Source organism: Chelonoidis abingdonii, chromosome 1 (assembly GCF_003597395.2).
Source record: "Chelonoidis abingdonii isolate Lonesome George chromosome 1, CheloAbing_2.0, whole genome shotgun sequence".
NCBI lineage: Eukaryota > Metazoa > Chordata > Testudines > Testudinidae > Chelonoidis > Chelonoidis abingdonii.
Window position 1 is genome coordinate 217,925,020 of NC_133769.1, and position 14,560 is coordinate 217,939,579.

At 41.5% G+C, this 14,560-nt stretch overlaps 1 protein-coding gene across 1 annotated transcript in view; it reads left to right on the forward strand.

The window, feature by feature from the left end:
• Positions 1-14,137, forward strand: part of TMEM47 (transmembrane protein 47) — a 33,112-nt gene extending 18,975 nt beyond the window's left edge. Inside the window, exon 3 of the mRNA XM_032799260.2 lies at positions 13,959-14,137. Within this exon, the coding sequence (XP_032655151.1) occupies positions 13,959-14,137 (179 nt within the window). The remainder of the gene's footprint in view (positions 1-13,958) is intronic.
• Positions 14,138-14,560: the final 423 nt, after the last annotated feature.

Genomic DNA, 14,560 nt, shown 5'->3' on the forward strand with positions numbered 1-14,560 from the left:
TCCAATGCAAACAAATAATTATTGTCTGAAGTACCTGCTGCATGAGGGACTGCAGGTAATAACTCAAAAGTATCAGCTTTTTGAGTAGGTTATTTTTGTGTTGCTTCATGTCCCCCTTTATTCTTCTTGAAGCCCATTCTGATAAGTTTTCATGTTCTTTTTTAAAATTTGAACAATCAGTTTGTAAGGGTGAACGAACCCTTGAAGCCATAAGGATGAAAATAGATTAAATTTTAAAGGTGTTTATTTCTGCTCCTGCGCCACCAGAGGAATTAATTTAATTGGTTAACTCTGAGTTATTAATTTTAATGGTTGTCATATACTGTAAAGCTCTTCTTTGATTTTTCAAAGCACCAAAGTGGAACAATTTATGCAGAGATAAAGGGAGACCTTAAGAAAGACCTTTTAAAAACAAATAGGCTCCAAGAATTCTGTGATACAGTATATAATTGCCATACCAAATTCTGTCCTAGTATACATTCTGGTGTTTTTCAGCTTGGCAAGTAAATGATATATTTCCTCCTCCTTTATATCTTCCTCCTCCTCCCCCCCCCCCCCCCCCCCCCGGAGATCCATGAAGCATGGCTTCCGTTCATCCTGTCAATCATATCTGTGCTGGAGCCAACAGATTAAGCCTCTCTGATAGCCCATAATGAAGAGACTGACAGATACATCTAGTCTGCTAGATGGATTCAAAAAAAGCCATTTTCAAGGATATGAAAAGATAAGCTTTCAGAATTTGAAGGGTATTTAGAGCTGAAACAAAACTCTGGGGAAGGATCCTGCTGCCCCCTGCTGGATGTATTAATACAGCTGGCCTGCTGCAATTTAGCAGGGATATGGACATACTTTTATGCATGCATGTAATATTACTGTTTTCTGTGTCATTTGCTTTTTCTGAGAAAATGCAAAATGGGTTCAGAAATCTTGAGTAGAAATGGATCCCTTTGATCTGTGTGAATTAACTGATGCATGCCCACTAAATGAATGCACTAGTCTCTCTCTTTTTATTATTTTTTTTAAACTCACCGTCAACCATAACATTATAAAACACTACAGGCGGTTAATTTCTAGGCAAATGGGATTATTGTACTTCTCTGGTGGTTTCTCATTTGGCCTTTGACTCCATGTCTCTTAATACTGTGCAGTAATTGCTCAGAAACATACTACCTATCATGACTTATTGCTTAATTAATATATTAAATTTGTAGCTTTTTCTTTTTTTATAAAAGCCTTGCTTTCTCTTTTCAGAGAGAGCTGGAGAAAGAATCCCAATGTTTTCCACTGGGATTAAAATAAATTGGCTTCTTTATTACAACAAATTCTGCCCTTTACACTTACCTACATCAGTATGACTATATTAATGCTCTACCATATGGAAGATAATTTACCTGTTTCCTTTACCCCAGATTGTTTGTATTTAAGAGCCATGGTGCAAAGTGTGTTGGAGGGAGGGATACGGTGAGGCCACGAAGAGCTGCTTGTGCAATGTTGCCTGGCAAATCTGTGGGGAATGGTTTTGGGATTTAATGCTGATGTTGTCATTTGTTCCTAAGGGTCACAGCTCTTCTTTCAACACTTTCTTTGGAGTTGGACAGGGGCCAGGCATCACCTGCGAGACCTGTGATGCTATTGGGGACATCTAAGCTGGAGCACAGAAGCGTTTGCCCTCCATGCAGATGTCTCTAGATTCAGATTGTCTTTGTGGATTTCAGAATATTTTGGAGGTTGTAGGGTCCCAGCTCCAGGAACTTGCACGATTGTGCTTAAGAATTTATTCCCCCTCCCTTCAGATGGAGATATCTACTCCAGGTGGAACAAAAGAAGTACCAAGAACCACTGACTGTATGTGATCGGGGCAGATGAGAATGTGTAAGGATGAGAATCAGCCCACCCCATGTCATATGGTGAGAGTGGCCTCCAAAGACTTTAGATTCTGGACAATTGTTGAGGGCTTTTGTGATTGGCTACCACTTTTATTTTTTTCTCCCAGCAAAAGACCTTAGCTAGTAAGTGTGTGTGTGTGGTAGCAGGGCTGCCCAGAGGATTCAGGGGGCCTGGGGCAAAGCAATTTTGGGGGCCCCTTCCATAAAAAAAGTTGCAATACTATAGAATACTATATTCTCGTGGGGCCCAGGGCCTGGGGCAAATTGCACCACTTCGTGCCCCCCTCCCCCCCCCCCGGGCAGCCCTGTGTAGTAGGATATTTGGGGAGTAGGAAGGCAGAGGCACAACAGGTAGTGAAGCAACCCTGGCTAATTATTGAGAGTGGGCCAACACAGGGCAGAAGGTTAGCTAGAACAGCAGATAGGGATATTTACATTTTAGTACACATTTGAAGCTAACAATGGGTAAGTAGAGGAGCAACTGAGGCCAAGTTATGTTTAAAAAAAACAAGCCCCTCCTCTACAAAACACTGTGAAGCAAACAAGATGCTAGTCAATCACCACCTGATCACTTTGCTTGTTTGTATATCCCGCTACCCTTGGTATGTCTTCGCCTTTTAGTTTGTATACTCTTGAGGGCAGAGGCTGTCTCTTCCTGCATGCAGCACCTATAATAATGGAGCTCTCATCCAGATAGTGTTTTTTGAGCACTGGGCAATATAAAAAACTACTAATAAAGTGAGCAGGCAAATGCTGCCCCCTGTTTGCAGGATGTGTCAGAAGCTTTACACACTGAAACTTGAAGTGTGTCCCCAAAGGGGTTTCCATAGTAGGGCATGAGTTAGTTGTGAGTATTTAAGCATGATCTAGTTTTAGAATAATGTATATTTCATTTGTATTTTGAGTTACACTCTCTGGTAGGGGCTCCCGTCTTTGGTAACTACTTGTTCCAAACTCTTACTGCTAGTTTTGGGGCAGAGACCCATCCTACAGCCTTTAGAGAGACAGGAATTCACCCTGAAATCACTGCAGCACCTTTTATCAGCAATCACACAGTCCAAGTGCCCTTTTGACATCAGTCCCTCAGTCATGGTGTCAGGGCTTGTATTTCCTCTAAGCTGTGTGCTGGGGCATCTGCTCAGGACTGATTGAAGTGCTGTGCAGTTGATTAGCAGAGCCACTCACATCCAGCAACTCACATGGCAGCCTGTATTCAGGTGTGAGGAGATTGGGCAGCAAGATATAGGGTCAGCCTTCTGCTCACAGACAATGGTTGGCGAGGGAGCTGGCAGGAAATCCCACCCCTTTGAGGAGTTTTAGGACTATGACAGGAATTTTCGTTAAAGGCCACTGCCAAAACCCTGAATAGTACTCTAAAGCCCTGTTCAGACTGTTTGGGGCCAGTTCTAGCTGAGAGACCCTTCCCTCTTGCCTTATACAATTCCAAAGCAGTGGAGATCAGTTAGGAAATGCTTGCTTTCAGAGACTGGATTTCAACACTTCCTGACAGAGAGCTGGGCACACGCTCCCTATCCGAGTGCCCATGTCCTTGAAATTCACTTCCCTTATCAGCTCATTAGAATCCAAATCTAGTGACTATACAAGCCCTGTCCTGTTCTGGACTTGAATATTTCAGTTTGTAACAAGGACTAGCACACTTTGAGTAGCAAGAGTTTATTTTCAGCTGTTTTTTTCCCCCTTGGGCTACTGAACAAATTGGCACCTTTGAAAGCTTAGTGTGTATACAGGCATAAACAAGGGTACATAAAATGCAGGCCCTTTAAATTCAGCTGAAAAGGGGATGGTTAAGTAGTGGTGAGCATCAGGTTTAAGGTGCCTGGCCTAGGGGCAGCTCCAGGCACCAGGACGGCAGGCAGGTTGTCTTTGGCAGCATGTCTGCGGAGTGTCCGCTGGTCCCACGGCTTCGACAGACCTCTGGCAGGCGTGCCACCGAATCCGCGGGACCGAGGACCTCCCGAAGGCAAGCCGTGGAAGGCAGCCTGCCTGCCATGCTTGGGGCAGCAAAATACCTAGAACCGCCTGTGACCTGGCCTCTGTAGACTTGTCTCCATTAGACAGTGTTCTTAACACTTCCAGCTGTTGCTATCCACCTATGTAGCTGCAAAGGCAGGAACAATGGTGAGGGAGCTAGCAAGAAGCAGCCGCAGGGTTGCACAATACAGTGGTTTCAACAACAATGATCAGTCTACACAGGTGCTCCCATGTGGATCAGTAGTAGCAATAGTAAAAAATCTTAAGGAAAAAAAAAACTTATGTAGATGCAGCCCCTTTAACCACAGGTTTCAATTCCAGTGGGATCAGTTCATCTCTTTTTCTTTGCAAGGCCTATACATTGACTTCCGTGCAGTTTAGTGTGTGTGTGTGTGTGTGTGTCCCCTCCTTAAAAATATCCAGATGACTCAGTTCAGGAAAAGGACTAAAGCACATGCTTAAGTCCATACCTCTTCAGAACTATTCATTAATTTCAGTGGGACTTCAAAATGTGTTCAAAAGCTAAATGTGTTCAGTGGCTTTTCGGGGTGGGGGGGGGGAAGAAGCTCTCCTAAATCTGAGTATGAAGTTCCTTTGTAAGAGAGTGTAAGTTTTCGCAGGTGTCATTGGTCAAAATTTTCCTTCCCACCCTGTTGCACAGCATGCTGTTGGCTGGCTGGGGCCTTTCACCACAATGATGATGTGTTTCAATGGTGAAACAACTCTTATGCATGTGTATTCCCAGACAGAAAACTATTTTAAAATGGAGTGCAGGGTGAGAATACATATCAGTAACTTAAGGATAAAAACTGTTATTGGGAAATTGCAATTATCCCAAAACAAATTAGTAAAACCCAGAAAATTTAAGTTAAGGTTAAGCTTAAAAGAAGTCCAAACATTGAGATATAGAAATGCATGGTTAAAGCACTCAAACAACTTTAACACTGACCTATAAGGATGCAATGCAGTAAGCATATTAAGGCATTTTAGTGTTTGTTTTCCAAATTTGTAAAACAGATCAGTTTAATCTGACACATCTGATTTATTTTACTCTCCCGTGCCCTTTCATTGCATCAGATCTCTGTCTCTTCTATTTCTTGAGGTCCTGATCCTTACTAATATCTGAATATGGGATTCAGGATCTAATATTCTTTTTAGTAACCTATAATCCGATGATTTCATGTAACTGCATATTGGTAGTGAATTTCTGAAAGTAATTCCATTCAAATGTTGTTTCAGTTCTTAACTAATACATTTATTTCAATTGTGTGGAATATAAAGATTTAACATTGGGTAGCCATAACGTTAAAATTGTGTTAGGGAGAGCAATTAGCAGCTTGTGTGTGTAGCTGGCATATGTAGAAGTCATCAGTTAAAATGTGCTCGCAAACCTTGTGTCATGCCAGTTGAAAGCTTTTTACTAATTTCAGCAGCATTTCCCATCCTGTGTACAGGAACTCTCTCTCATACTGGTAAAATCTTTCTGCTTGGTAGAAACTATCAGGGCCAGGTTGTGGTCAGAACTGGAGTCCACAATTAGGAATAAGCTGACTGTAAGGTCAGAAGCAGGAGACAAACTGGGGATCAGTGCCACAATTCAGTAACCATGGTTAGGTCAGGTCAGGATACCAGTTGGTCAGACCAGGGAAACAAGAGCAGAAGCAGAATGGATTTCAGTTGTTCAGATAGCTGCCTGTTCCTGTTGCTGGCTTATGTGAGGTCAGCAGGCCAATTGTCTGCTCTGGGACTCTGCCAATGGGATGTCTATTTCTAACTGGGGCTGGGCTTTGTGGGTCCTGGATCAGAAGTTGTCAGAAGGCACTACGTGGAGGGCGAAAGTGTGGCTGCTCTTGTAATCCTTGTGGACCTGGGTTTGAGGGCTAAGAGTCATGACAGAAACTTTCGTAAGTGTACTGATTGTAAACTTAGTGAAACATACCAAACTCGTACACCAAGACAGTCCTTAAATCAAGAGAGCAGCAACAACCACTTGGAAACACCACTAGTGACAACCAGAGTCAGAGGGAGCTGCTTGATGCTCAGCACTTCTCTAAATTAGGTCACTTGTTTCATGGTCTGAATATGGATTTACAAACCTACCTTTAAGCTGCTATTTTTACAGTTATAGCCATGGGGCCTGATGTTTAACTCTCAGAAGAACTAATCAAGGCAACTTAATGAAGTCGGTAAAGTTACACCAGTTTAAAACAAGTGAGAGATTTGAATTAGACCCAAGAACAGCAAACGTGAGAAGAGTGAGAATAGTTTTCTTTTAAAAGCTAAGGGCATGATTATGATAATTCTGCTCATGCTGTGGAGTACAGTACTTCACTCATGCTCTCATTACCTTCAGTGTAGACTAGGTGGTAATAACCCAGTGTAAGTAGCAGTATCACGATCAAGTCCTAAATGTTGAGAGACCAGTTGGTTTAAGGAATAGTGTAGATCCTTTATTTTTATTTTTTTTTTGGTACTTTCGATTGAGGACCAGATCTAGCAATTGGGTCTATATGCATGGACTGTTCTGTCTGTACAACATTCCAGTGGTTTGGGAGCAACAGAAGTAGGATGACTACCCATCTTGAATTGGTTAGGTTAGTCCAGAAATGCAGAGTTCAAGTCCCAGTCCCAGGCTGAATGACTCTGGGACAGCATTTCCCCCCCGCCCAATTCCCTGTGGTGCTGCTCTGTATTCAGGGGCGATGCCAGCCTCTTCCCAGTGTAGGAGAGCAGAGGTGGGCCTTAGCTCCTCCTTGCCAGGCCAGAAGCTGGAGCCAGGCAGTAGTAAGAGCCGCCCAGGAAACCCGGGCCACTGTGGGTAGCCCTGGACCTCTCTACCTGCCCTGTGAGGCATACCCTGTGTGTGTGTGTGTAAGGGGGGGAACATTAGCTGAGGGTTATTGTTGGGCCCCCAGCACCATTCCCCTCTGGCTTGTGGCCTAGCTTGGGGTGGGGCCTCGGGGAAGAAGAGGAGAAGGGGGCGGGGCCAGGGAGCGGGTAGGGCTCCTGCATTTGTTCCACTTTTGTCTTTTGAAAAGGTGATGACCCTAAACAGAAGATCTTTGCTGTTGATAGCTGGTGGCCCCAGAACAATCCCTAGAGGGTGGGCATCCATGTCACAGAAACCTGTATCCACAGTGACCAGAGAGAGAGAGGGAGGCCAAAGTCTTATTGGCGAAGAAAACCCCTCCTACTAATAGGACTCTCTGTTGCATCTGAGACACATTGGCAAGACAGCAGCAGTAGCATAGGAGCCAGCAAACAGAAGCAAGGGAGTTTGAGTGGGAGTTTGTAAGGGGAGTTTTGGACAGGGACGGTGTGGAGGAGGGCAAGGGAGGGGTGGTTCCTTGATAGGAGCTTAGGAGGGAAGCCTGTCACAGCTACAGAAGCAGCATTGGTAGTGACTCAAGGAATGGAAGAGACAATGAAGATGACTGGATGTGGAAGCTGTGGCATTCACATTATCCTGGAGCAATACTTTAAAAGTGCTTTGTTTGTATGACATGGTGCCTGATCGAGCTGATGGTAGCAAAGAGCTGAGGTTTGGATTTGCAGGTGGACAATATGGTTGAGTTTTGAAGGGGATTTAAGCTGATTATCGCTGGAAGACGAGAGGAGGCTGAAGGGAAGACTCAGGACTGGCAGATTCAAGTTAGACTGGAGAACTGTGAGAGTTGATTGCTGGATGAGGAAAGTGGCCAGTGAAAGCATGTGATTACAAGAACCAGCCAGAGGAAAAGACTGGCTACTGAAGGAGAAATAGAGCTCAGGAACAGGTTTGCTGAGTTGGAAAATGAAGGGGCACAGCAGGCAGTAACAGAAGGTGGGAGGGCAAGGAAGAAAAGAGCAGCTAGTTCTACAAGAAAAGGGGAAAAGTCGATGGAGATAGCCAGAGTTCAGAGCCCCAGGAGGACAGAGGATGACTCGTGGAAGATTGCAGGAGAGAACAAAAGATATGAGGACTTGCAGCCAGTGAGAATGGAAGGAGGAAGGCCAGAGAATTTCAACCATCAGAAGAGGCAGGTCTATGTGATTGGGGACATCCTACTAAGAAGGACAGAGGGACCTGTCACGGAGCTGATCTGGAGAACAGAAAGGTGTGCTGTCTGCTGGGAGCTAAGATATGGGAGCAGGAAATAATCCACTGATTGTCCTTCATGTGAGAACAAATGACGCAACTGGATTCTCGCTGGAATGCATCAAAGGAGACTATGCCAGGATGGGGAAGATGCATTAAAAATGGAGACTCAGGTGATATTCAGTGGAATTCTACCTGTCCCTAGATGATGAGAATGAAGGCAAGACAAGATTATGATGATCAACAGATTGCTCATGCAGTGGTTCTATAAGAAGGGTTTTGGGATGTTCGATCATTGGGAGGCATTCATGGACAGAGGTCCGTTCTTGTGGGATGGACTCCATGTGAGTAGGGAGGGAAACAGATTTCTGGGATGGAGGTTTGCACAACTGATTAAAAGAGCTTTTAAACTAGGAATTCGTGGGAAATGGCTGGGAGATGTTCATGCCTGATTCTACTATTGAGTGGGAGGAAAATCAAGTAAGAGAGGATACAGCAGTGGAAAAAGGAAAAATAAAGGGTAGGAGAATGGACATCAAGAGGAAAGAAAGTGCCGGAACCAATGACACTAACAGACAGATAGGTGATACTGGCAGTAGAATGACCATACCTAATCAAGTGAAGAATCTGGGTGAAGCCAAGCAGAAACAACTAAGATATCTGTAGGCCAGTGCGAGGAGCCTCGGTAACAAAACTGAGGAAGTAGAACTTCTGGTGCAGAAGAGGAACCAGATATTATAGGGATAACAGAAACATGGTGGAGCACTAGTAATGACTGAAATACAGGTATTGAAGGGTATGTGCTGTTCAGGAAAGACAGAAATAAATGTAAAAGTGGTGGAGTAGCATTGGATATTAATGACCAAGTAGACTCTTAAGAAATTAAGAGTGATAGAATGGATAAAACAGAGTCTTTTTGGGTCAAAATCACTTGGGGGAAAGAAAGGCAATAGAGGCTTCACTGGGTTAGTACTTGGGGTCTGCTACAGGCCCCGGGATCCATTTTGGATATGAATAGAGACCTCTTTAATAATTTAATGAAATAAATATTACTGGGAATTGTAAGATTATGGGAGGTCTTAATTTTCCAGATATAGATTGGAGGACAAGTGCTTCTAGTAATAGTAAGGCCCAGATATTCCTGAAATGGGATGGGTAACAGATTTCTTCATCAAATAGTCACTGAACCAACAAGAGGTGATGCCAATTTAGATTTGGTGTTAGTGAGTAGTAAGGGCCTCATAGAAGAACTGATTGTAGAGGGCAGCCTCGGTTTGAGTGATCATGAGCTAATTCATTTTAAACTAAATGAAAGGATAAACAAAAACAGATCTGCAACAAGGGTCCTCAATTTCAAAAGAGCTAACTTTTTTTAAAAAAAATAAGGGAATTAGTTAGGGAAGTGGACTGGGCCAAAGAAGTCAAGGAACTGAATATGGAGGAGGCTTGGAATTACTTTAAGTCAAAGTTGCAGAAACTATCTGAAAATTGCTTCCCAATCAGGGGGGAAAAGTTCATAGGGAAGGGTTGCAGACCAAACTGGATGAGAGAGCATCTCAAACAAGTGATTAAGAGAAAGCAGAAAGCCTACAAGGAATGGAAGGTGGGAAGGCTCCGTAAGGAAAGCTCCCTCTTGGAGGTCAGAAGATGTAGGGAAAAAGTGAGAACTGCCAAAGATAAGCCAACTTGGACCTAGCTAACGAAATTAAAACCATAGTAAAAGATTCTTTAGCCATATAAATAGAAAGAAAACAGGGGAACAAGTGGGATCACAAGAAATGAGATCACTAAGCACAGAGGATGGGGTGGAAATTAAAGATAAACTAGGCATAGCCCAACACCTAAACTAATACTTTACCCTACTTTTTAATATGGGTAATGAGGAGTTTAGTGGTAGTGACAGGATGGCTAATGGAAATGAAGATATGGAGGTAGAAGTTTCCGCATACGAGGTGGAAGTCAAACTCAAACAGCTCCATAAAATCAAATTGGGGGGCCCCAGATAATCTCCATCCAAGATTATTAAAGGAACTGGCACATGAAATTGCAGGCCCAATAGCAAGGATTTTTAATGAATCTGTAAATGGAGAGTTGCAAATATAGTTCCTATTTTTTAGAAAGGGGGGAAAAAAGGGTGACCCAGGAAACCACAGGCCTGTTAGTTTGACCTAGGATGTATGCAAGAGCTTGGAATGAATTTTGAAAGACAAAGTAGATAGGGACATAGAGGTAAATGATAACTGGGATAAAATACAGCATGGTTTTACAAATGGTAGATCATGCTAGGCCAACCTGATCTTTCTTTGAAAAGGTAACTGATTTTTATTTTTTTTTAGGCAAGACATGCAGTAGATCTAATCTACCTGGGTTTCAGTAAGGCATTTGATACTGTTCCACATGAGAAATTATTAGTTAAATTGGAGAAGATGGAGATCAGTACAAAAACTGAAAAGGTCATAAGCAAGTGGTTAAAGGGGAGACTACAATGCGTCAGACTGAAAGGTGAACTCTCAGGCTGAAGGAAGGTTACTAGTGGAGTTGTTCAGGGACTGGTCTTGGGACCAATCTTATTTAGCATTTTCATTCATGATCTTGGCAGAAGTGGGAGTGTGCTAACAAAATTTGCGAATGACACAAAGTTGGGAGGTATAGCCAATATGGAGGAGGACCAGAATATCAAACAAGATGATCTGCATGAGCTTATAAATTGGAGTAATAAAAATGGGATGAAAATTAGTGTAAATTGCAAGGTCATGTATTTAGGGACTAACAACAAGAATTTTTGCTATAATCTTGTGATTTGTCAGTTGGAAGCGACAAAGGAGGTGAAACACCTGGGTGTATTAGTTGATCACAAAATGACTATGATCCACCAATGTGATGTGGCTGTAAAAAAGGGAAATGCAATCCTAGGATACATGAGGCGAGGTATTTCCAGTATACAGGGAAGTGTTAGTATCATTATAAAAGGGACTGGTGAGACCTCATCTGGAATAGTGTGCGCAATTCTGATCACCCATGTTTAAGAAAGATTAATTCAAACTGGAACAGGTGCAGAGATGGGTTACGAGGATGATCAGAGGAACGGAAAACTTACCTTACGAGAGAAGGCTTGAGGAACTTGCCTTGTTTAGTCTAACCTAATAAAGGCTGAGGGGAGATATGATTGCTCTCTGTAAATACCATGAAGGAAGAGGAGTTATTTAAGTTAAGCACCAATGTTGACAGAAGAACAAATGGATATAAACTGGCCATCAACAAGTTTTAGGCTTGAAATTAGATGAAGGTTTCTAACCATCAGAGCAGTGAAGTTCTGGAACAGCCTTCCTAGGAGAGCAATAGGGGCAAAAAATCCTAACTGGCTTCAAGACTGAGCTTGATAAGTTTATGGAAGGGATGCTATGATGAGATTGCTACCATGGCATGTGGCCCAGTTGTGACTGCTAGTAGCAAATATCTCCAATGGCTGGAGATGGGACAGTAGATGAGGAGGGCTCTGCTTTACCAAGGAGAATTCTTTCCCAGGTGTCTGTCTGGTGGGTCTTGCTGACATGCATATGGTCTAACTGATCTCTGCATTTGGGGGTAGGAAGGAATTTTCTCCCAGATCAAATGGACAGGGATTCTGGGGATTTTTCACCTTCCTCTTTAGCATGGGGCATGCATCATTTGCTAGTTTGAACTAGAGTAAATGATTGATTCTTTGTAACTTGACATCTTTAAAATCATGATTTAAGGGCTTGAGTAACTCAGCCAGAGGTTACAGGTTTATTACAGGAGTGGGTGGGTGAGATTCTGTGGCCTACAATGTGCAGGAAGTCAGACTATGAGACAGTGTTGGGTTGAGATGCATTGGCAGGACAGTTTTGCACTATTGTTGTTGCAGTTCCTGTTCTGTAAGTAAACTGAGGGCTTTAGTCTCTAGTGCAGTCAAATTGGCAACTGTTGGTAGCATTAAAGCCATTTACTTAAAAGAGGAAAAGAGTGCACAGGGAGGATATAAAAAGCAAAATTAAAATGATTTTTTGTGCAATAAATGTTTAAACACCAGGGTAATACAATTAAGATGTATTTCATTTTAGTATTTTGCAATGTAATTTCAGACAGAATTCTGTAATTCAGAATAGTCTTTTTTTCAGTGTAATTTTAATCTGGCATTGGGCTCATAGAGAATTATCTCTAAATAGCTTTCTAATTTTTATTACATTTAATATATTTGTTTAAAAAAATCTGCTATCATATCAGATAACTGTGCTTTCAACAGTATATGCCCCAATTCTGCAATTACTTCAGCATGTGCTTATCATTGTGGTTGTGAATAGTCCCACTGAAATCATGGGATGCTCCTGTGCACAAAGTTAATCTGCTTAAATGTTCATGAGATCAGGGGCACACTGTGTATTTAGGATGAGAAAAGGCTGGAAATCATATTGCTGTGGTGTCTTTTCTCCTCTTGTGCACATGCAGTTCATAGAGTTTAAGGCTGAAGGGACCATTAGATCATCTGGTCTCACCTCCTGCATAATACAGGCCATTAAATGTCACCCACTTATCCTTGTATTGAACCCAATAACTGTTTATCCCAATTATGCTAATAGTAGTTATGTACCTGCATTAGGGAAGAATGGACCCTTATAAAACTGAGCTCTCCAAATAAAAAATTAGGTTCTTCATCCATGCACGCACACACAATGCACTCTCACTGTAAGCATATTACAACTGGTTAGGATACAGCAGAATAGTTATCACGTTTATTGGATTCCATTGCAAATGTGTTTGGAGCATATACTTCTTGCTGTATGAAATCTTCCCACTCTCTCAGGAACAGTATAATAGAAAATAATGATTTTTAAGCATCTTGCTTCCTAGAATTTGCTCTGTTTCATAAGTTTTGAGCCAGAGCCAGACATTTTTCCTCTTTGTTTTTACTGTATGCAGCAAATATTTTTCCACATATTAGAGTTTTATGACTTTACGATAGGTGACAAAACTTTATGAATTCCTTTGTTAATCCATATAATATTACTAATCCTGATTACAGTGGGTGATGTCGACATAATTCCATAAGAATTATATTGTAATTGGACTTATTAATTAATATCACATATTGCTCCTTGTTTAGAATAAATTGGTTGAGTGTGGACTGTATTTCTTCAGGTTCCTGTATTCCTCCTCAGCTTCAATATGTTCTATTTGTAGTGTCCATTAGATTAGTCATTTTTGTTTTATTACAGAAAGAATCCAAACTCCAGACTAAAAAAAGGTAGTGAAAAGGACATTGGGAAGAGATTTCTGCTGCTTTAAATCTCCAGGGAACAAACAGAATCATATAATTATACAATAGCAATAACATTTGTTCATCTCCTAGGGAATATATTGGAGTTGCTATACGCTCTATAGATTAAATAAAGTTTGTGTTAGTTTATTTTTACATACAAATAGAACAATATATACATATAAAAATTGGACCAAAGGCATTTTTATGATTATTTTTTTTAAAAATACAAAAAGGTAAATGATTTGCTGTTTGTATATATTACCAAATACTTCACATTTCACAAGATAGCCAGTTAAATTATGCAGTTATGCAACTTTAAAACTTGTTAAAGCTGCAGGACCAAACAATACAAAATCAGATGGTATTACAGAGAAATAACATGTTGGACTGTGGGGGGGGGGTAACAATTTTTTTAAAAAAGGAAGGAGAAGATTGGAGGACGGACAGAGGGAGGGGAAAAGCAGAGAGATCAGATGGAATGGAAGTTTAGCATTACTTGAGCTATCTCAACATTCTTTACCCAAATGTATCAAGAAGCGGGGTCCAAATTTTCTTTCAATTCATGTAATTGTTCTCTATACCGATAAGCTGCTATTTCTTTTGCTGCTAGCTCAAATAGGTTCATGTAACCAAAGGCATTTTTAATATGAATATTGGTAATGTTTGTTGTGTTTTTGTAAATAAGTAAAACCCTCTTTTGACTTTTGGTTAATTTCTCTTTCAGTTGTTCTTCAGGCGTGCAGCCTAGTCCTTTATCCAGTCAAGTTCATCGAGACAGTCAACTTGAAAATATACCATGAGTTCAATTGGGGCTATGGTCTGGCTTGGGGTGCAACTATATTTTCATTTGGGGGTGCCCTCCTTTATTGCCTGAACCCTAAGATCTATGAAGACTACTACTAGTAGAAAAGAAAAGAAATAACAAAAGGATTACTCCATCTTTTCTAACTCGCTACTTTTTAGAATATTCGTGGAGCACCAAGCAGTCTGCTCTGTTGATTTAATAGCCTTTGCCTTTTGGCTGCAAACATTATAACTAGCTTTTACATCCATTTAAGAGAACTGCGAAAATTAAGATTGCTGAGCTTACACAGGCAAATGTTGGAAGCTGCTGATACGTTAATGTCATTTTTCTTGACAACAAGCAAAGGATCTACATACAGCAATCATTGTGAGAGACGTTGCTGGAATGAAAATGCAGTGCCTGATTCTGCCATCACCTGCAGGGGAGCAGCTGGCATAAGCTCCATTTAGAAGTTTCCTTATATCATGGCGGATTCAGATGTCATGATAGCAGGTGATGCCATCTTACATCAATAAGTGGTG